The 22,857-nt window shown below is 40.7% G+C and overlaps 2 protein-coding genes across 2 annotated transcripts in view; both read right to left on the reverse strand.

The window, feature by feature from the left end:
* Positions 1-3,631: 3,631 nt before the first annotated feature.
* On the reverse strand, positions 3,632-17,906 carry LOC104961512 (uncharacterized). Its single transcript, XM_010789818.1, has 6 exons — positions 15,955-17,906; positions 15,294-15,380; positions 12,775-12,819; positions 12,340-12,485; positions 11,524-11,940; positions 3,632-3,901 (listed from the first exon to the last, which is right to left on the reverse strand). Exons 2-6 carry the CDS (start codon positions 15,364-15,366, stop codon positions 3,632-3,634), a joined length of 951 nt encoding a protein of 316 aa, XP_010788120.1. The 5' UTR covers positions 15,367-15,380; positions 15,955-17,906.
* Positions 17,907-18,008: 102 nt separating this feature from the next.
* LOC104961505 (myeloma-overexpressed gene 2 protein homolog) overlaps positions 18,009-22,857 on the reverse strand; it is a 6,774-nt gene continuing 1,925 nt past the window's right edge. The window contains exon 3 of the mRNA XM_010789805.1: positions 18,009-18,198. Coding sequence (XP_010788107.1) covers positions 18,161-18,198 — 38 coding nt within the window. The 3' untranslated portion in view covers positions 18,009-18,160. The remainder of the gene's footprint in view (positions 18,199-22,857) is intronic.

The raw sequence follows: 22,857 nt of genomic DNA on the forward strand, positions 1-22,857 counted from the left end.
TACAGCCTGAGTAAAGATAGATGGATAGATTGAATAAATTAAAGTCAGCTTCACAACTGAATGAAATGGACCAGATCTGCAGATCATAATAAAGGTTTTAGAGCTGCAGAATCACTGTAACATCATTACACCACCACTGTTAGTGTCCAAAATGATTACTCCACCCCAGCCAGGGAGCCAGAAATCAACAATTAAGTGAGCATGTGGTTAGACAGCTACCCAGCTGTGAACATCTTGTCAAACGAGCAGACAATGAACAAGTTAAGGCAAGCCAAACTCAGCTGGAGTGTGATGTATCCTGCGGGTAAAATTGTCAGACTAATTGTGCCTCTTCTTACGTAGCTTACAGTAGATTGTAGAAGATTCTTCCTTCCCTCTTTTTGCTTGGAATATTGTTTGAAAATGTATAAAGCGTCACACCAGAGATGCAGACTAAGAAGTGAAATTTCTCCTTTTTGGTGCAGTGCCAATATGTTTCATACCAGCATAGCAATATATTAGACAGGAAACAACATACACATTGGACCTAGACTGTAGGGAGATGCCCCACGTTACGTTTTTTTTTAAACATAAACATCTATTTTGATGCTTTTTTATACATTCAATACAATTTACAATTAAAAAAATGTACATGTGTTATGTTATTGCAAACACACTGCCTAGTTTGAATATTAAACATGAATTGTTATGTAAAATACACACGACAAAAAAAGACTTCTGTGTTTCACTCAGTGACCAGAGTCACACACACACACACACACACACACACACACACACACACACACACACACACACACACACACACACACACACACACACACTTCAGAGACCTGTGCTTACTAAAGGCAGTTATGTTACGTCCATCTCACATTCACACCAATTCTGTTTCTTTTCTTCACATTGGTTTACATCAAATCAGCCTATACATCCCCCCATGGCCACCTTTGATGCTGGGTATTGTACAGAGCACGTTATACGATATATTAAGTGATGTGAGTGGATAACGTGAAAATAGCTGAGGCTCCCTTAGTATTCAGGTATACAAGTATTCAGGTATATACACAAACACCCCCGACACTCCTCCACCCACAACATGTTTAGACCCTCCAGTCTTCACCCAATGGAAAGGTAGACACTGTAAAGTCTACTGAATCCTTCAACCCTCCTTCTTTGCATCTATCAATTCCTACCTCCAGTGCTTCTCTGGAGCTCATTATAAGCTTGTGTTTGTGTAGAGCACTTGACGGGGAGCTGTTTGCCTTTTCCCAAGTAATTCATGCATTTCCACTGACTGACAAACAACCAGTACCGTCACGCTACATTCATACTGTTCATTTATTCATGTTTCAAGCAACCGGTCCAAAAGTTGTCCAAATATTGGGGCTTAGCACATGAGTTAATTCTACATGTTGTACATCCAGAAATGTCGAAATATCATGTCTCGAGGTCCTACAGTGTGACATATATACATAAAAAAAAGGGCCTAGATAATCGGGGTATACAGTTTAAAATGTTAATAATATGTTAAAGTGTTCAGCGGAGATGGCAGAAAAGTGACTGGTGCTGGATGAGGAAGGTTGGTTTGAGAGTGTGTGTGTGTGTGTGTGTGTGTGTGTGTGTGTGTGTGTGTGTGTGTGTGTGTGTGTGTGTGTGTGTGTGTGTGTGTGTGTGTGTGTGTGTGTGTATGCGTGTGCGTATGCGTGTGCGTGTGCGGGTGTGTGTGNNNNGCTCTAACAACATGTTTATTCTTACCCATTGCTATGATCATTTACTGTCTGTTGCAATAATGACGGGATTCAAAATGCCTAGAAAAACCTTCATAATATTCCCTACGGCCGACTGAATCAAGAATCTTCAAAGTCTCTCAACACGCCGCTGCTCCTGGGACCATCGCTAGCGGCTAGCTCGATTAGCCAATTCATAATCACGCCCCCCTTCTTGGTTCAATCCTTGACTATCCGACTTATTAAATACGACTCACTTCCATAATCATTCTGCCTCATTTCTTGAACTTCCAAAACAATAAACTACGTTCATTTGACATAGTACTTTTTTAACCAGTCTGATTACCTGACACTTAAGTCCTCAATCTCCAAACTGAAACACTACAAATATACACTCAACCTCACTTTACACACTATACCTCATACTCATTAACTCCAATAACTACAACAAATACATAAAACCCAATAAAAAATCAACACACGTTTGGGCCCCCACTTCACCCCCTACTTGCTCTCCGCGTCTGACGTGACCAAAAGCAGGCGCCCCAAGCAGCTAACTCTGACTCACCACCCTCTCTCATTTCAAGGCATAAAAAACAGAACACTCACCGGTGAACTCAGTCACCAACAACCAGAGAACAAACTGCCACCAGGACAGAGCCCGACTAAATACAGGGCGGGGAACCACAAGCACAACAGCCGGGCAGGGGAGGAGAAACCAGGGCCACGAACACAACAGACAACTAGGACACACAGGGGAACTACGACAGCAGGAAAACCACAGGGAAACCAGGACAACGACATACACTACCACGGAGCCACCTAACAGACTACAAAACACAAACCTGACCAACTCGCCGCATCCTGACCACTACCCGACATAATAATTCTCAATAATAAAAATGTATCAGCCTTTTGCCAAACGTATTAACAGCTGAAGCCATCTCTCTTCAACTTCTCCACGGCCATTTGCCTCATCAACCGGCAGCGCTACGGGTCAGCCCTCCTGTGAGCCAATCCGATCTCCCCGGCCCACGGCCGCTGAGCTCCATGCGGAGGGAGTTCCTGAGCTCATGACGCAGCGAACATTCACGTGCCGCGCTCGCCTAACCTACATTCACACCAACACCCCTATCTCTTCCCATCCAAATACACTGCCTGCCCTCAATGTAAGCGAGTATTTATTTACGTTCATGAGGTAACATACGGCTCAAAGAAACACACATTTTTCCAAAATAACGACGACACTGTCCATCTCCTCCTCTTCTCCTGACAATATGCCTGCTCTCCACGTGCACAATCACTCATTGCCAATCTAATGTGTGCTCGTGTGCTCGTGCGCCTGTGTGTTGTGTGCTGTGTGCTGTGTGGTGTAGTGGGTCGTGTGGTGTGAGAGAGAGCAGAGAGAGAGGAACGCAGACAACCCACGGGGCCTAGGTTTCTCGACACATACACCACTCTCTGGTTCTCCCACCTACACTTGACGCCTACACACGGGCGACGGCGGGTTCAGCCAGTCGCGCACCCTTTCTCCCGGCGCGCCGGAGAAAGTCGCGAGGCCGGTGGCGCGCTCCCAGCGCGAGCGCCGAGCCAGAGGGGCGAGGGGCACAGCTGTCAGAGGGGGCGCGAGACGGGAGCGCTAGCGAGGACGGGCGCACGAGTCCGCCCTCCTGACCGCCCCTGAGTGCGAGACGAAGCCTGAACTCCCAGCCATGACGGTGCCCCCGACCGCTCTGCACTGAGGAACCTTCTCCTCGAAGACGACGGCCTGAAGAGGCGGTTGGCAGGGCGGTGGTGAGTCACCCCACATGTCGAGGCTTTCGCGGGCGACGGCGGGTGATTGTATACTCTTGTTCCTGTCGTGACGGGAGACGAGGCACCGATGGATCCCTCCTGGGACCAGAGCTTCAGTATGCAGCGCACGGCTCTCTGCCGGTCGGCGGTGTTGCCAGCCTTCCCGACCCGACACCACCCGTCGCGCGTGAATACACGCAGCTGAGGAAGCTCTCGGTGGCGCCTCGATAAAAGTACAGCACGATGGGGGGTGATGCTCCGGCTCGCTTGAGCTTCCGGATGAAGTACAGGCGCTGCTGGGCTTTCCTCGCTAGTGCGGTGGTGTTGATTTTCCAGGTGAGGTCATCAGTGATGGTCACCCCAAGGAATTTGGTGCTGGTCACCTGCGTCACAGCAGCACCGTTGATGGTCAGGGGGAGAGGGGGTCGACGGTGGATTCTCCTGAAGTCAACAACTATCTCCTTTGTTTTCTCCAGGTTGAGGAAGAGGTTGTTATTTTGGCACCACAGGGCCAGCTGGTTCACTTACTTCCTGTAGTTAGTCTCATCGTTGTTGCTGATCCACAGTAGTGTCGTCTGCAAACTTCACGATGTGGTTGGTGCTGAAGATGGGTTTGCAGTCGTGGGTCAGCAGAGTGAAGAGAAGGGGGCTGACCACACATCCTTGAGGGGCCCCCGTACTCAGTATGAGGGTGTTTGAGGTGTTATTGTTGACCCGTACAGCTTGTGGTCTCTCTTCAAGAAATCACAATGTTGAACCAACTTTGAGCTAGTTTGCTTTTCCAATTACCAGAGCCCTGTTGGAGCCAAATCTTGACTTTATTGTTTACATCACTGCTTTTTTTCAGCAACGCCAGCATAAACAAGAATGGCTGACTGCAAACAGAGACGTTTAAGAGAGCATGGAGAACGGGAGATGCATGTTGTAATGAACCTGACATCAGACAACCTTTAAAACAAATGTGTAAAGCAACACAGTGTGTAAATCATTCCTATACTGTAGGTGTAAGTTAACAATGACCAATTGAAAGTATAGACTTTACACAACATAAGCTCCCAAAGTATTTCGGGATGTTCTATTGTTACAGGCGCCTAAAATAACTATTCTGTATTGTCTTGTGGTTAAGTTGATAAAAGGAAGAAAGCTATATAAAAAAAATCAGCAGAGTAGACTTGTATTCAAGTGTAACAGCTACAAACTTTCCAGTTCACTGATTGGTCAAAGAATAGTTTGCAGTTGGTAAAACTCAGTTAAACTCTGTGCCAAAACCCCAAAAAGTATTTCAGAGAATCCCCTGGACCAAAGTTTAAATATATTGTCAGTTTTAATTATGGATCACCATATCAAATGGAGATAAAACCAAATATAGGGCAATAGGCTATTTCATAAAAAGGGTTTGATTAATTTCAGAATGCTGCACATATGAACACTGATGCTCTAATTTCCCCTCTTATCTCAATGTTTAAATAACAGTCAATGTGAAGGGCCTCAGGAGAGAGGGCCGGGGGAGCAATCTGTTGCTGTATTAAACAGCTGTTGGAGGCATTGTGGCTCCAGATGGCAAATCTTCATGGCGAAAGATGAAAAGTTTGAAAGTGCACACCAACATAATTCAGAGAAACATTCAAACATATTCAAACATATATGAATAGAATGGACTTTGTCACGCAAATCTTCTTGGCCCTTTTTACAGCATTCCATTACTTAGCTTAAATTAATTGTTGAATCTGGGACAAATAGAGATGACGGCAGAGCTAATTCTACTCCAGTTCACTGCTAGACGGAAGCAAGTTTGGAAAACAGTTAATACAAAATAGGACTTGAAAGAGTTAGAAGCCAACAACCCAAGCTGAGTCTGGCAGTGAGTAAGTGAATAATACTTAATCAGACCCGCTGATAGCAAGGGATGTGCCCCCTCTGAGCAGACGGATGATGAATGAGTGCTTCAGGCGAAGGATAGCAAGACAAACACCAGAGCATCGCCAAGACGACATCAGGATGCGGGGACATCTATCACGCCAAGGTTGCCATGACAACCTGTCGCCAGGCGACCGCACGCGATGCTCAGCTCAGAGATCCGTGGCCCTCAAACAACACACAACATCTAATCACCAAGTTCTTCAATGACGAGGACGAAACAAAAGGAGTGGGGACTTTTGAATAGGGACTAGTGTGTGTGTGTGTGTGCGTGCGTGCGTGCGTGCGTGCGTGTGTACGTGTACTTTAAACTTTTTCTTGGTTTGTTTTTTCAAGTCCAAACAATGAGGTAAACCATGCGTGTACATAGAACAGGAACCAAATTACATTTACATAATAATTTCTGCAAGAGGATTTTATAATTGTATTCAACATACCTTTGAGAAATTAATAGTAATTTTCATTTAAATGTAGTATGAAATTAGTTCATGGGTTTTGTCTCTAGGCAACCCTGCTTTACAATGATAAGACGACACCATCCCAGCTCTTTTTCTGTCTCATTCTCTCAGTTGCCTTTGTTCAAACAGTTTTCTCATTGAGCAAGAAAAACCAAACAAAAGGAGTGTGTTCTGTGAGACGTTCCCTTTATTCTTTTGGAAAATGTGTGAAGTAGTGCTGGATAGAGGGTTAGGTCGTATTTTGATAAGTCCACTTAGGGAACAGAACAGAACTGACTCAGATCCCAAGATCAATCCAAACAGACGACAGTTGCACCACTGTGTAATATCAGTTACCTGCATAGCAAAAGTGTTTTAGCCGAGCAGCATCAGTTGTGCTTCTCTATCAGTGTCTACACAGGATGTGTTGAGGCACAGTCTCGAGTGGGGGTCATCCCTCTTCAGGAACCAAATCAAACACAAGGGCTTTTTTCGCTGGATTTGGAAAACATGAACGCACATTTATACGTTCACTCCTTTCTCCTTTTCTTGGTTACCATCCATGGAACATCCATAACATTCATCTGTTTGCAACTAATATACGTATATCAATATTCAAATTACTTGTATACAGTATAGACGATTCTTCATTACATTGTATTTTATTTTATTTACTTGCACTATTATCTGTTTTATTGTGTTGCACTGTTGGAGGAGCCTGTGACCTAGGCATTTCATTGTCATAACTACACTGTAGATATCTACATATGACTAATGCTGTAGCTGAAATTACTCATTAGCGCTTTTAATAAATGTCCCACCTGTTGCTATTGGGCCAGCATGACACAGAGGCAGACCACAGACATGGATCAGACAGTTTCTGAATAATGATGTTGTTTCTATTTGCATTTATTCGAAAAGTGGCAAAGATTCTTTTTTATTCCATATTTATAAACAACATTTCAAACCTTTCCCCCTGGGTTTTTAGAAGGCTGTCAAGAAATCAGGGTATGTGGAGTGGAGGTTTTCCAGAGGTTAAAGTATCCCTGAAATCCCCTCCTATGAATATTGTGGATTCTTCTTTACTGTAATCCTGAGGATTTTAATAGCCTGAATGAATCTGCTGACTCAGTGTTCCTCTGTCCTCTCCAGACTGATTGTAAATGCAGTAGAAACAATTTGAGGTTATTGTACTGTACTGTACTGTACTCATTCATGGTGAGTGTCATTCTTCCCAGCATTAACCCTCCAAGTAACAGGAAGGTGTTGGGTTAGGCAGGAATTCAATTATGAAAAGTTTGAAAATGAAAACTCAACAATGTTCTTCATAAGTATACAGAAAAAAGTTATATTTCTTATCCTCTGCAGTATATAAGTATTGTATACTTTTGTTTCTCTTCAACAATAATCAGGGTACAGTATATAAAGTACAACATGTGACTTTTATTAGCATTGTGTAGTAACCGTAACCCATTTAACCCCCTTGAAATGTCAAACAAATGAGAGATGGTGTTGCAACATTCCATTTTGTCAATTAGATATCTTGCCAATAACTCTTACACAATTTCCAGTCCTGGAATGAAGACAACAAATTACAATTTAGCCTGTGATCAATTTTGTCTGCCTTTTTTGTACAGTGATATTTTGATTTGTATCGTTGTAATCAGTTAATAAGTTAAGTTGCCATCCATCTCGTTGCACTTAGTAGGCTAAACAAGAAATCCAATAAAGAGAAAACAACACTGTCAGTACAGCAATGGGTTAGTGTGGCTGGTGAGAACTTTAAGGCATACGTCTGCTACCAACATTACCTAAAACCTTGTCTCTTAAACAGCAGAGAAAACTAAAGAATGCCAGCTTCCTGCCAGATATCAACGAACAATAGAATCTATAATGGGTGGAATTAGAGTTAGATGATCAGAATGTTGATAATCATGAAAATGTTTCTGGTTTAATCCTATTAAATATAAAATACAACCTAGTATTCAAAAAATACATTTAGTGAGCAAGGAAGTGAGGTAAATTAGGATTATTAGGGTGGTATTACAAACACAGATTTTGTAATCTTTTTTACATCTGCAGCCACAAGAGGGGGTCCTGACTTGCCGTGTGTGTGCGTGCGTGCCTGTGTGTGTGTGTGTGTGTGTGTGTGTGTGTGTGTGTGTGTGTGTGTGTGTGTGTGTGTGTGTGTGTGCGCGTGTGTGTGTTCCTAGCTGTGCAGGGGGTATGACTTTGTCAGCAGCTGGAGGTAGACTGGTATCTGATGTATTTAGAGTGACAATCTTTTTTGTCTATCACACAAAATGGATGGAGTTGGTGTCATGCTGTCTTCTTTTTTCTTTTCTTTTGTTGGGCAGGAGTTTCCAAATACAGCTGTTAAAGATGGTGCTTTTATTTTGTCATGCAACGTTTTCCTTTATACTAGTTATTTCCTCACCACCTACATCTCTATATCAACCTTTTAATTAGGATGGCATATGTCATTAAGATATTGAAAATTAACCCATACCAAGCTTTTTGTCCATTCTTAGCTTACCTTTCAGCAAAATGACCTGTCGAAGCCAATGCCCTTAACCATAGTATCTCACACTTGCCTGTTTTCATCAAGCAAGATAACAAGTGACTATGTTTTTTTTCTGAGCTGCAAGTCGCTTAAATGCTTTAGCCTCAGATGCAAAAGGTCATTCTGCCTGGAGGGCCTGTCTGTTTTCTACAAGCTATTACTCTGTGCTGTCTCCCTTGGGTTTTGTCTTATCTATTTTGGAATTGTTACAGATGAGATGTGCTGTTTAATGAGATCAAAAGTGGGCGAGGTTAAAAGATGTGTTTAGGCCAGTCAGGTGTGAAATAAGAGCTATCTTATCTCTCTGACAATCAGATAATCAACAAACAAAGACAGTTGTGTTGGCCCAAAAGGCACGTCTCTCCACTGGGAAAAGGTCACGTATGCCAGATGGCCAGACCACCACTGATGGTCCAACCTTTCATACATTTGGTCTATTTTAATGGAATTTTCGGTCGACCTAAATCACAGATTGCTGCTTCTTCTTGGGAAGATTGGTATCTAATTTTTTCTTTGGCCCAGGTTAACCTCTTGTCTATCTGCTGTTTGGGACTTTAGATTCAAGGTCTCTGAAATGTTGGCCCAATTCCAAACTGCCCCATACCCACTCCGTTAGAGTGAAACTCTATAGTCACACTCACAGCTGAACGAGGCTCCCTTCTTTCAGGTGGAGAGTGTAAATACAGCAGCAAGCTTTGGGACCAACTCCCAACTCTCCGGCAGAAACAGGAAACTCCGTAACTTTACATAACAACCGTTTCAAATCAACATGTCTTAAGACTAAAAAATAATTAATCTGATGTGTGGCAGCTGGGCTTAAATAGCACCTCGGCTCCGGCCAGGTGTCCCCGATCACGCTGATTGGCCTTTTCAGCTCCACCCCAACCCAGGACCTGCAACACACCTGCACACTCACAGGCCCCAGGGCCGTCACAATAAGCTACTTGGTTTATGCTGCAGTCACTGTATACATTACATCTAAATTACATTACATGTCATTTGTTACACGCTTTTATCCAAAGCGACTATTCAGTACTGTGGGCAATCCCCACAGGAGCAATTTGGGGTGAAGTGTCTTGCCCAGGGAAGACAACGACATGCTGACTGCAGTGGGACTCGAACTTGCTACCCCCTGATTCGAAGTCCACCGAATGCATATACAAAACGTTATGATCAAATTCATACGTTTAGCGTTTTCTAGACTAGACACGGGAATTGTCAGTTAAGCTTAGGAAGGTTTCTAATGGAGTGAAATGACCCGGAAGTACCTCAGTGGCAGCCATGATGATAGCTCTTCCAATTCTCTATGATAGGAAAGGAACTTCAAAACTTCCTTTAAATCTCCTTTAGTTTAGGAAACACTGGACTAACCTTTACGAAAGGAAAAGAGAACATGCTGTCACACAATACCTTGCGGCCGCAGGAGCGGATTTTTGGACAATTGGACCCCAACACAGGACTGATGCAGACTCGTTGTTGGATGGCTTGATAACCCACACCCCATCCACACTTATTGGTTTGGATTGGCACTTACTGTGTCATTATAACATTAAGCAGAACTAGGTGCTGTGAAATACTTTATACACAAATGAAAAATGATATAGGAAAAGCATCTTGCAGAAACTTTGAATAGTACAGTATCACACAGTTTTCCATCTGACAAGCCTGGTTAGTGTTGTTAATGTGTTTTAGAATTACAAATGGCTAACAAGTTAATGGATTAATTTGATCGTTTAAGGTCACAAAAGGTTGGCACATTTACTTGGACAGACGTAATACTTGGGACACTAGAATAAAACAGTGAGTAACCTTAGGTCAATCATGTTTTAACATATCTAATAGTTTTCTCTGTCAGTGTCAGCAACTGAAGAAGTCCAGTGGAATTAAAGTTGTATCAATCTAATCTGAAAAAAAAGACCAAGCAGTACTTTTTGTCTGTCTGTGGGCACTTTTTTACATTTTGAAGATAAACTGCACTCGTGCATTTTCAGATAATATCCGAAAGGTAATTTGATTGAGACACATTGTCCTTTAGAGAAAAGAAGATATAAGTCAGAAAGGAGGAAGCCTAGGATCACAGACAATAACCAGAACCGTTAGTCAGAAAGGATACATCAATAATGTACACATATGTCTTCAAAAGCAGTGGAATTGTGTCCAAGCAAGTTTACGGTAATTCAGAGGGCTACACAAATTGAACAAGACAACAGTAAAATTCAGGACGAAAGTGGGTTTAGTCTCCAGCACATTACATGTTGTACAAGAGTGGAGGAGGGGCAGGATGATATCAACAATAATACAATTTCATGCTGCAGCCTCACCTATCAATAACTCACTGACTATAAACAATTACTCAGATAATGTGATAACTGATAACTGATAACTCAGTTAAAGTGGCAAATACACAATGTAGAAATGTGTTCTTAGTAGAATATTGATCTCAAAATATGTATCAAGTACCAAAAGTATAAACACTCATTACCCAGAATCTTCATTTCAGAGCACTATCGTTTGTTTGGCTATTTGGAGTATCTATATCCTGACTGTCTAAACATATAAAGGAGTGGGCACAACCTTTATTTAAAGTGGACCTATCATGCTATATTTGAATAATATTGTGTAGGACCATACCTATATAAGATATTACATTATATAGATATTTATACTTTTTATTTTTCAAAATACCAAACAGATCATGCATTTTAGCCATTCCTCATTTCGCTCAATCTTACACTGTCTTTTCATGGGCTGATTCTGTGAGAACAGCACCATCTACAGGTCTAAAGCTTTAAAAAAAAAAATCCGATATTACTTCATATCTGCAGCAAATCTGGATCAGCTCCGTTGTACCGCCGTTTTTAGATATTTGGGTACGGAGGAAAAGAGAGAGGGTTTTGTTTTCTGACACTTTGTGAGTTCCCTGACACATATTTACGTATACAGTATAATACAGAAAAAAGTGAATTTTGCATGATAGGAGACCTTTAAGGTAGGACCTTTTTGGTACAGGTTTAACACAGGTCAATTACAGAATCTACTAATTACTTACTAATATATTAAAATAGTTAAAATGTCTAGAAAAACATACCTTGGTAAGGAAAGGCACGGCGGATGGAGCGTAGTAGTAATACCCTGACTGAGGGTCCTTTGCTGCAGCAGCAGAGCGGACATACATTGGGGCGGGGGCCTTCACTGGGGCAGGGGCTGCTGCTGGGTTAGCTGGGAGCACCAGGGGCAGGTAGGGGCTTTTGCCCTGGACCAAAGCAGCATACAGGCAGTAAGCATCCTTGGTGGGGTCACAGGTTTTCACAGGGGCAGGTTTGGGGGCCTCTGGCTTAGGTTTGGGTCTACTGGTGTAGGAAGTCACGCAGTTAGGGTCATCAGAATCGGAGCAGGACTTGTAGACGTCTCCAAGGTGGCGCAAGTACGCCTTGTGGGAGCGACGTGCCTCAGCGCGGTTCTTGTTCTGGAGGTAGGCCAGGTAGATGCGGTCCATCTCCTGAACCTGAGGGGGGTTGGAGATAATTCAGGTGATGCATGTGTGGTTTGTAAACATACAAAACAGCAAAAACGTTGAGATGATAGCCTAAATTATGTTCAGTATTAAAAATCCATTAAAGGCTTACATGGGGCAACAATCACAGCAGCTGCTTCAAACTTGAATTTTAATAAAGATGAAGAGTGGACATGGATTATGCAGAAGGAATGCTTCCACCTATCAATCTTTAGTTATCTGGCTCAAATATAAAAAGATGCATTAATTATCAAAATGCATTGTAACATCTCTGAATGGGGAAACTATATCCGCCTTAGACAGACATCTTTTACTGGATTGAGTTTTTGTTTCAAACTAGGGTGGACTCCCTAGTTTACATCAATTTGTTTGGGATGTGTTTGTACTTACAGCCTCCTGGTTGCCATTTTCGGTGAAGTACTTGTACCAGCCCCAGTAGTCAGAGTTCTCTTTGTACCAGCTGATGTTCCTGCGGTTGCGGATCAGCTTCCTGTGTAACTCTGCAGCAGCCGACACCTCCTGGATACTTTCTCCAGCTGAAGGCAGAAAGAAAGGGAAGGCTCTAATGACATCAATCAAGGACTTTCAAGTGAATTTCAAAGTTTGTTGAAAGATTTTCCAGGCCCCAAAGTTATTATATAGACATCAACTGAAGACATCATTACTGTACTATATCACAACAGATATTCCCACTGAGTCGAAGTGAGGGGCAGTGAAAAATGTGGATGTTGCTCTTAAATCAGAAAGTACTTTAATGGAAAAAAGTTTACTTTCAAGATCTTAGAGTCGCCAAGTGTGCTAAGAAAAAAAAAAAACGTTGTTTACCATCTCGTTTAGTCTTTTTCCCAATTGGTCCAGCAGACAAGAATGCTACAAAACAGAGAAAAGCAAAAACACATGTCAAATCAAAAAAATGCTGAAGTCAAGGTTAAGCTGACCGTTCTGCAATACACAATATTTGATTTATGACATTGAACTTCAAACACTCACAACACTCAACAGGCAGATATTATTCATTAAATAGGGCAGGGGCAATTGGCTGTGCCTGAAGCGCTGCGACTGAAGGTCTTTGTAGATTTTATAGGTGAGCCTGTAACATCAAACCTCACGCTGTGCTTTTAAAGACCAGTGTGTGCACATATATGTGTACGACCACATGCAGCTGAAGGAAACGTTAATTCAGCTCTGCGCCAGGTTTCTTTCATCTCCACGGGGCAAAGGTGTTAATTCCTTACAGAAGGAAGGAGAAAGAGGAACAGATGACAGGTTTCAAAAGAAAGCTCCAGAGGGGATAATTTTGAGGCATGTTGGAGGCAGAGAAACATGAATCTCCTGTTTAAAGAAAGGTTTTGATAAGCTTTAATGGTAGTAATCCGAAAGATGCACTGTAGCGCGTAAGCTCACACACAAAGGGCAACGAATAGAGGTATGGATCTACTAAGAATAACGGCATTAAAAATAGAAAAGACGTTAAGGTAACCCGTAGGTGATGGAGGGATGTGGAGGAGGGTGGGCTAAATGATGCGGTCTCAGTGTATCCGCTGTATTTTTTTACGAGCCTGTAAAAAAGTGGCTGGCACATCTGGAAACGGCCGAGCTTTAAGAGGGCAGAGGAGGAGGAGATGCTGACAGGTACTAATCTTTTTACAGGACCAGGAACGTTGAAAGAAACATCTCCTCCTACTCTGTTTTTAACAATCACACTGCAGTTTAAAAAAAAAAAACGTTTTTCAAAGCGGTGCTGATACTCGGCCCTGTGTATATGCCAATGATGAATTGCAAAGTTAAAACAGGTGGTGCAGGAGCAACCTGTTTTCATGTTAAAACATTATAAATGATATATGAGCTCCACGGGCTATGTTAGAGAGCCACCAAATACACTTTAAGCACAGTTGCGTGGCGATGAGGGCAACCCCTATGTATGCGGTTCAAACTTATCCTTGAAACCTATCATTTAAATATTTTAGTCAAATTGGTTTATTAAGAGTTTTAACGGAAACAAGGTCACACAGCAAACTAATATACAGACAGGAGGTAAAACATGAATATTAAGCAAAAATATTTTGTGGATCATGACATTAAACCAGTGACACAAAAGGTAATTAAGAACCACAGAACTCGGGTTCAGTACGTGAGAATGCTTATACAGCTTTTGTTTCCTTAAGAAAAAGTCTTACATAAAATAAACATCTGCTTATAACATATGATGCATTTTTACAGAGTTAACCATCCAACCCATCAATGTCATTGTTTTGCTTACATTTATCAACATAATGCTGATAATTTGAACTTTCAATGAAGGGAAATGAAAACTTCCCTAGAAAAAGATCTAAACACTTCTTCAAACACTGGCTCCAACTTTTAACAAACACAAAACTCCTTTACTGAGAAAATATTTGTATGTGTACTTGTGTAACTGTTTCTTGGACTCCAAAGGAGATAGATACTGCTGTATGAATATTTGCTTCAGAATCTTGATTATCACTAACCATTTGATCATTTAGTATAATGTGAAATACTGCACTCGTTAGTAGGTCATTTCTCACTCACAATACTTTATCACCAATGCTTTGTAGTTGCATATTACACTAAATGGAGCTTTTAACACATAAGCTCATCTTTTATTGCCATTACAATGAAATACCTATTATTTGGGGATTTAATCACATTTTGGTTGTGTTGTCTTTAAGAAAAAGTAGAACATTAGGACCAATTAGTGCTGTGTCTATTTAAATGCTAAGAGATAATAGCTGGTATTTTTCCTCAGTGCATCATAGGCTTGTCATATTTAAACCCAGCCATAGGGGTGCATACCGTACTTTGAAATGTTAGCAACGTCTTTCTGTTTTTATGCATTCTAATATAGTCATTGTTAATCTTGAATAATTTAAATATGTACTCAAAAAGTGGACTGAATACTTTAAGAAAAGACTCTGTTTACTCCACCACATTCATTTAACAGTTGTAGCCCCCTTCAGATTAGGATACAAAACATTAACACATTTTTAAAAATTTTTTTACAATTAAACTAGTAAATCTATCAACTGAAAATGATTCTGCATCTACCAAATAAATAAAATTAGCTTGAACTCTTTAACTCAAAGGGCCTTACTTACTCTCATAACGTTTTCAACCCTTTTCCTTTGTTATATAGTACATTTACTGCTTACTATTTCTACTTTTACCAGAGTAAAGAATCTGAGTTTGTCTTCAACTGCCGGTGATGACATGGATTAGAACGTTTTAGTTAACCATAAAGCCATAGGTAATTAGAACTGACAGATATGTTCCACTCTGACCCTGTTGTGTGGTGCTGGACTGAGAGACCCCCGCTGAGTACTCACCAGGCAGCAGAATCACAGCCAGCAGTGTAGCGATGAACACAGCAGGGACACTGCTTCTCCTCCTTCCAGCCATGGCTTAACCTCCTCCTGCCAAACACATCAATGTTCACAATCACCCCACTTCATCTCTATCATGCCTTCAAATCTTTGTTCACAACAGATTGATTATATCATTTGATTTGACAGACTTTTATCTAAGGACAATATTTGAGCATAGTTGCATAATGACAGCAACGTTGCATTTCAACAAATTTCTCTACATGTTCTTTTAATTAATGCCATGATGATAAGGTTAGGGTGGTAGAACAATATTTGTATGCTTTAGTCAAGCTTGTTTCTCTTATTCCCAATCCAGAAGCATTTTTAATGGCAAATCTTCTCAGCCCAAATAGATGCTCCAATAGATCCACGAAACCTTAACAATCAATGCTGTTTAATCTCCTGTCAAATCAATGCCTGAGACCCCAGACCAGGCACGTATTCACCTGGAGAGCTGGTGAAGTGTTCAGAACTGAACTTTGATTTGTAGGTTTTAAACAAACAAGTTGCCACAAGGACTAGGGGTTAACCAGGTGTTGTTCAGGAGACAAACTTGACTTCAACCTGAGCTTGGATCCCTAATAAGTACCTATAAGTAAAAAGAAGTGTACCTGTCTCTTACCTGTGTTTCAAATATCTTGTGTCCGCGGATCCAGAGGTGGACTCGAGCCGACAGACAGGGTCTCTCAGTCCAAACAACGAGTGTGTTTGTGAGGGTATGATAGAGGTTCCTGGTCTACCCTGTCTCTGTGGCCCTTCTGACAGACTGCCCTCATGTAAGGATGTGGCAAGGTTTTAAACCAAGCCCGTTCCTTACAAATTTCACAGAAAAACGCAAGCAAGCACCACCTGAAGGGGTCATGGGCCACCTCAACAGGATGCGTGATTGGTTAGATCTTTCCGAAAGTTTCAGCCAATTGGAGGCTCTGTAATTAAAGACAGGGAAAGAGAAAAGGTGGGAGGGTCCGAAGCCGAGGTGGAGACGTGGAGAGATTCTGTAGAAGTTGTCTCATTTAGGGGTTTTTCAATATAAAACGCTTGATTATTAATGATATGTCACAGTTAAGGTTTGAAATCAGACACTGGATAATTCTTTTGTTAATGTTACATCTCTGCCAAGCAAGAAAAGAAGTCAGAAAGGGACAGAAGAAAGACAACATCAGGTAATTATGAAGGGTGGCTGAGGTGCCACATAAGCACTTCTCAGAGGGCTTCCAATGAGGGCCAAACCACAGCTTCTGTCTAAACCAGAACACACACACACACACACACACACACACACACACACACACACACATGCAGGGGCAGCTGGTCTACACATGAGGAATTTGATAATCTACAGTTTCCTCCTCACTTTAACTGTGTCCAGGCATGCCAGCCTTGTAAGACTCACACATACACAAAGGCTGATTTTAGTGTGACTCTGAAAAAGGCTTTTGGCTGCGGTGTGTGATGCAATATCAGCACATCTGACCGCATTAGCCTGTAATTGCATTGTACCGCTCAGTGGCTTTATGATGTTTGCGTCCAGGACAGATTCTGAGGAGGTTTTATTAAGTTTAAGGAGAAATAGAAATGTCTATTTAGTTTTCCTAACCCCTTAACCCTAATCACACCAAAAGTGATTTAAACTCAGATAAAGTGGCTTACATGGGAGAAATTGCTCTTGCAACACACGGGCTAGACTTCTTTTATTTTTCTATTTTACGTTTGCACATGAGATTGTGAAATTGCAGTCAGAGGACTGTTGTATTGAGGCTGCTTTGAATGGTTTGAGCTTAAAACCTAAAAGCCCCTGAACACTTGGTATCAATTCCTGTTATTCATGAATGAATAAGAAATAATACGATTTTAAAGTTTGAAGATGACCTTTTTAAAGTTTAAAACTCAAGAACAGAATGTGGGCTATTGATTAAAATATTGAGAAAAAAATGTTTGCATACGGACATTTGTGACATCACCATCTTGTTCCAGCACTTTTTCGGATAAACTAGAATGAGATGCTCTTGTGGCTGAATGGAAGCAAACAGGCTCATAAATTGTGAGATGTTTTCAAAAATATGTCCCACTGTAATGGGTGTATCATACCTTTGGCCATGGACTGTAACATCTTTAAACTGTCATCACCTGCACAAAACAGTCTCTTTGGTACTTTTTGCAATATATTACAATTGTTATGCAGAAGCGTGCGCACACACATTATACTTAAATGTTATATTTTCCTCTAAACCTACACATGCAGCTGGTTTATTTGGGCTTGCAACACCTCGGAGAAAGTCAAAAGTGAGATTGCACTCTTAAAGTTCACAACAGTTGAAGGCACATATAAGTCAAGTCAAATTACAGCTTTACCATTTTCCCTGTTCATGATAAATGTAATGTTTAAAACTGAATGTTTTTTTTTTGGCTCTGTATTTGTTTTTCAAGCATTCCCACATTTTTCGCAGCCCCTCTCCTGTCCCATCGTGCCCTAACTGAACATTTAGTGGCCATGTTAACACTGTATCTCGTATGTAATTAGGTTTGCTAACAGGTGTTTCTCCCAGACCACAAACCTACAATCCAGCCGGTAACAGATTCAAACACGACGACGCCAAAACCATACTCATAATTTTCTCCGAAGCTGGAATGTAAGCGAACTTCAGAATTCACAAACACCTGGTTTACCAAGACAGCTTTTCTTTTGTAAAAACAAAGTCTTTATTTCAGTATGGTGGTGGGTCACATGTGGGAAAAGGGTTCTGTACAAATGAGAGAGATCTTTTGGTCAGACTAAGCCCATTTTGTTGATTTCTTTATGTACACTTTCACAGAAACACACCAGGTCATCACTGCAGGTCATCGTCATCGAACAGGTCCTCAAAGTCTGCAGAAATAAAGAAAGAACACAAGAAAGAATAGAGACAAAAAGACAAGAACAGGGTTAGAATGAGACCAGCTGTTTCCAACAACTCCTACATTCTCTTGTGTTTATGTCATTGTTTTTATTCTATATTTTAAATTCCAAAGTTCTTTAGCTTTTTTCCAAAGCGACTTACTTTGAATGAATGAAGATACAAACTCAAATAGAATCCTGCAAATACGCACACTTTGAAATGGGAACCGAAACCATTATAAGTTTTACTGCATTGGCTTCAAATAAGTGAGAATTGTTTTGTTTTTTTATTTATAAGGTGCATCCAAACAGATGGGTTTTTAGTCATCAGGAGAAGAAAAGCTAAAACGTTTGGTTTGCTGTTTTGCGGAAACCTTTTTATCCAGGGTGTCTTTCACTTGTACTAATTAAACGTGGCCAAACACAGGAACTTCATCCACCAATATTAAATAGCTATTTTATTAAAATCAAAGGGTTACTGATCAAACATCATGAAAAAAAAATGTATAAAAATAAAACAAAAAAGATCTTGTAGGAGCCTGTAATGTGATTACTATTATAGTAACCCAATTTCAAATGAGCGTTTCTTTACATCTCGTCATGAAACACCAGTGTTTCCCCTATATACAAATAGTGGCTGCGCAGCTGCTGAAATATGCACACTGCTGCTAGGGGGCGCTGCTTTTACTTTTTTTTATTAAAATAATAATAAGTGGCGACCCTTTTTCATGTTTGATTGTTTGTTATGTGGATTTGTAGTATTTGTGTTACTGTATGTTCAATAAAGGTGTATTTTTTCTTGTCTTGAGACATTGCCACTGTATGTACTAGGGCGCCAGATCTGGGGGGCGCTGCGCTGGTAGCTCTGGGAGGGAAAAAACTATTTTGACCGTTGGCGCTCATCCTAATTTTCGGCCTTGATTTAACAACATTCATAATTAAGTAAATGTAACACCCTTTTCACCCCAGTTACACGTTTCATTTGCCCGGTACGATGGGCACTTTAAGTGATGAAAATGGGGGATGTTGGCTTATCTGGCGCCCGCAGCTCATAGCCAAAATGCGAGTGAGCGGGGAGGGTGCACCGGTACTGGCACTGTTGTTATTAGAATCTGGTGCTAGCTGCTCTAACGGATATAAGAAGAAGATGTTTCTACAATAATGTGGAGGCCGGAGAGTCCTCTCCAGTCAGACTGAGAGGCTGATAACTACAGCTCAGTGAGGTAAAGGACTCTTGAGTGTTTAAATGGTTAACTTTAGTCTAAGTTCAAACGGTTTGGTCACAATTTATGTAAACACATATTTCCAAGGCACTCCTTTATGATTATTAGGATAAATACAAACAGGTTTGAAATCATTCCAATGTATACTATAGGACAGTAATCCTAAAATATCGTTTACAGTTGGAAAAAAATATGCATAAATAAATAAATGTTAACTAGGTAAAATAAGATACGAATGAACAACAAAAATAAAATAACCTACATTTATTTGTTATTGGCTATGGTAGGTTATTGGTTATGTTCATATACTTATTTGATTATTAAAATGTAAACCGGTCTTTTTCATATGGGTGTTTAGAGTTGTACCCCCTAGATCAAGTCTCTAGTAATTGTGTGCTCAAAGTGCACCAGATTGAAGAATTTTTTTTAAATCTCACCTATGACAGCAAATTGTCTAGAACCGGCCCTGGTACTAGGCCTCAAGAGCCTTTCTTGTGCTGGCAGACACATAGAAACAAATTGGCGGGGCGCACTTCGCACGTGAACACACTAAAAAATTCCACGCGCTCCACGCTCACATTACGCTGGGCTCACGTGCCTTAGCACCGCTGCTATGACTCCATCCTAGGGGAAACACTGAACACTGCATTTAAAAGCTCATATAGAAACAAGCTTATCAACTATAGTTAAGGGATTATGTTAATTAAAAATTCAGTTTCCGGCTTCTCCATCGGTTAACATTTTTGTCTTCTGTGATTTTAAACAAAGAACTTTTGGGTTTTAGACACAACAAACTTTTTGAATTTGCAACTTGGCCTTCGATCAATTGTGAGGCCTTTTACAGACTCTCCTTCGAGCCACAAACTGAACTGTGACCCATATCCTTGTAACTTTTGAGTAAAGTCAAGTTTATTTATATAGCCCAATATCACAAACCGAAAATATGCCTCAAGAGGCTGTACCGTTGTCGTGGATATTTTAAACTCGTCAATACAGTAAAGATGTACAATGAGAGTAATCAATAATAAACTGGTGAAAGCAAACAGCGTTGTCTTGTTGGTTATTTATTTGAAGCTTCAAAGGTACAGGTCTCACAGAGTATAGGATAGTCTGCAGGAGTGTGCGTAATAGTCACAGAATGGCAAAGCTTATATACAAGATAGGGCGGGCAGACAGAGTTTTGGGTAGCTAGGCGGAACGCCTCAGAAACCTGCTTTCACACAGATGTCTCATATCGCTATGAGACACCTGTGTCCTTGAGCTGTTTGAGTATGACGGTTATCAGAATATGGAAGTTCAAACTTTGTGTGAAGAGGAGTAGTTTCAACATAGTCTGCCAAATCAGCTCTGTGGCCTTGAAGCGCTTGAGAATAATAACCCTCATTAGAGTATGCAGAGAAAACAGCACATATCAAGAAATGGTACAGTAGACAATGCTTTTAGAAGCATTTGGTTTTACCATATAAGGTAACATAAGAAATTGCCACTACACCGTCCGCTTCAAATATTTGAGAGTGAGCTAAAAGTAGTTGGAAGCCATTTATTTAGTCTGTAAAGTCATTTTTCCGTTGCCAGAATGTCGAAAAGGTTGAAACCGATCCAGCGCACCGGCTTTGATAAACTCTTTCTTTCATGTCTTTGTAGTTTCCAGGAAAAGGACATTCCTTTTTTTGCCTAATAAGGGACAGGCACCGAGCCAAACAGCTTGCCCCTTGGCTACCCATAACCCCGTGCAACTTTCAACTTTAACGAGGCACCAGTCTTCTTTTAAATACCTTTTTTTCACAACATAATCCCAAAAAAGTGTCCCTATTTCACAAGATTCAGATTTTTTTAACACCACAAAAACCTTCTATTGGGATTTCCACCAACTTTTAGAGTTGTACTTCAACCAGAGCTTAATTAGGGAGGAAATCCAACAATGGTTTGAAATGATCCCCTCTTCTACAATCAGACATAACTATTTTCTGTGTCTTGCCAACCTCTTGTAAAATCTCGATTCTGATTAACGAAAGTGTTCATGTATTAGAACATGAGTGGCTAAGGCTTTAGAATCCCATTACTGCTTAATCTGCAGTCACTGAAAAAGCACTACATGAAATTACAAGCCATTAAGACGCATTATTTTGGACACTGAATGTCTGCCAGCTGCTTTATTTCCAAATTAAACATGGCATTATTACATTACACTATTAGTATAACAAGCCCTTATGGGATTCAAATCTCTGTTAGTGTTTAAGCCACAAGCTAAGATCTACAATACATGAGAATTAACTGAATGGCAGTTTTAGCAATGTTAACAACCCAAGTGAAATAAAGGAGTGTGTGTGTGGGTATGTGTGTGTGTGTTTTAAAGAAGCTGACTGGCGAGGTGTCCCGTTGAGTTTCAGTCTGACAGCAGCTATAAAACTAACTTTACCATCCTCTTCTTCTTACTCTTTTTTCTTCTCTTTTTTCTTTCATTCCCTCCTTTTTAACAATCAGCTCTTTCCTTTCTAGGTCATGTGCTGCTGAGCCAAACTGGTTTTGCCTGCAGCCGATTCTGCAAGACGGAAAACCGATTGGCTTAGTGTTTTTGTTTTTCCTCAGTGTGTTTACGTGTGTGAAATGGTGTTTACAGGGGAACAATAGGATGTTTTAGGGTTAATTAAACAAGGCTAAAGCAACACCATTGATAATGCGCTTACACTTACAATCCATTTACAATTTCCAATGATTTGGTTTCTCCCCTTAAAATGTTTATGTACCTCAAAACACGTTGAATTATTTGTTCAAGTCCCTGGTAAAGAGACAGACAGTTTTTTCTTTTACTTTGCAGATGTGTACAAACTGTTCAGTCATGGCTTTTAACGTACAGTTTAAATGTAGCTTTAAAAGAAAGGGGTCAAATGATCAGGTTTTTCTATATGCGTTAACTAGGTTTCTGTTAATCCCTTGATCATTTCAGGAGAACTGGGTTTCTCATTTACACGTTGCAACAGATATCACATTAACCAATGCAAATAAGGAATGTTAAAATAATTTCAATTTGTGTAAACAGAGCCATAGGGGAGAAGGGGGTAAATTGAGCCAGTGGGTAAGTTGAACCACCCCCTGTAACCAGGCAACGACTTATAGTTGTAATCAAGTGACCAGAAATTATGCAAGCTCCACCGATTTCTCATTGCCTGTGAAAGAGAGATACTCATTGTGGTCTGGTAAGTAAACATTTTTACAAAAAAACGTTTTTTGCTTGTCAAAGTACATTTTCTAGATGTCAGCTATATCGGTTGGCATGTAAAAAAAAAAAAGTATCCATGTTTAAACACATATTGTATATGTTGATGTGTTGGCAGCGTATTAAACCATGTGAATCATTAAGCTAAAGATGACTGAATTGTAATGCTAGGCTATTTTTTCTAAAATGGTGGCTATGGGGTAGAGATGG

The sequence above is a fragment of the Notothenia coriiceps genome, unplaced genomic scaffold, assembly GCF_000735185.1.
Source record: "Notothenia coriiceps isolate Sejong01 unplaced genomic scaffold, NC01 NC01_scaffold00033415, whole genome shotgun sequence".
In the NCBI taxonomy this organism is placed as follows: Eukaryota; Metazoa; Chordata; class Actinopteri; order Perciformes; family Nototheniidae; genus Notothenia; species Notothenia coriiceps.

Coding starts and splice junctions, on each gene's coding strand:
- LOC104961512 (XM_010789818.1), bottom strand. CDS start 15,366: ATGGCTGGAAGGAGGAGAAGCAGTGTCCCTGCTGTGTTCATCGCTACA. Junction 11,941..12,339: donor AAAATGGCAACCAGGAGGCT/GTAAGTACAAAC, acceptor AACCCCCCTCAG/GTTCAGGAGATGGACCGCAT. Junction 3,902..11,523: donor CCGTGCCTTTCCTTACCAAG/GTATGTTTTTCT, acceptor GCTGTGACGCAG/GTGACCAGCACCAAATTCCT.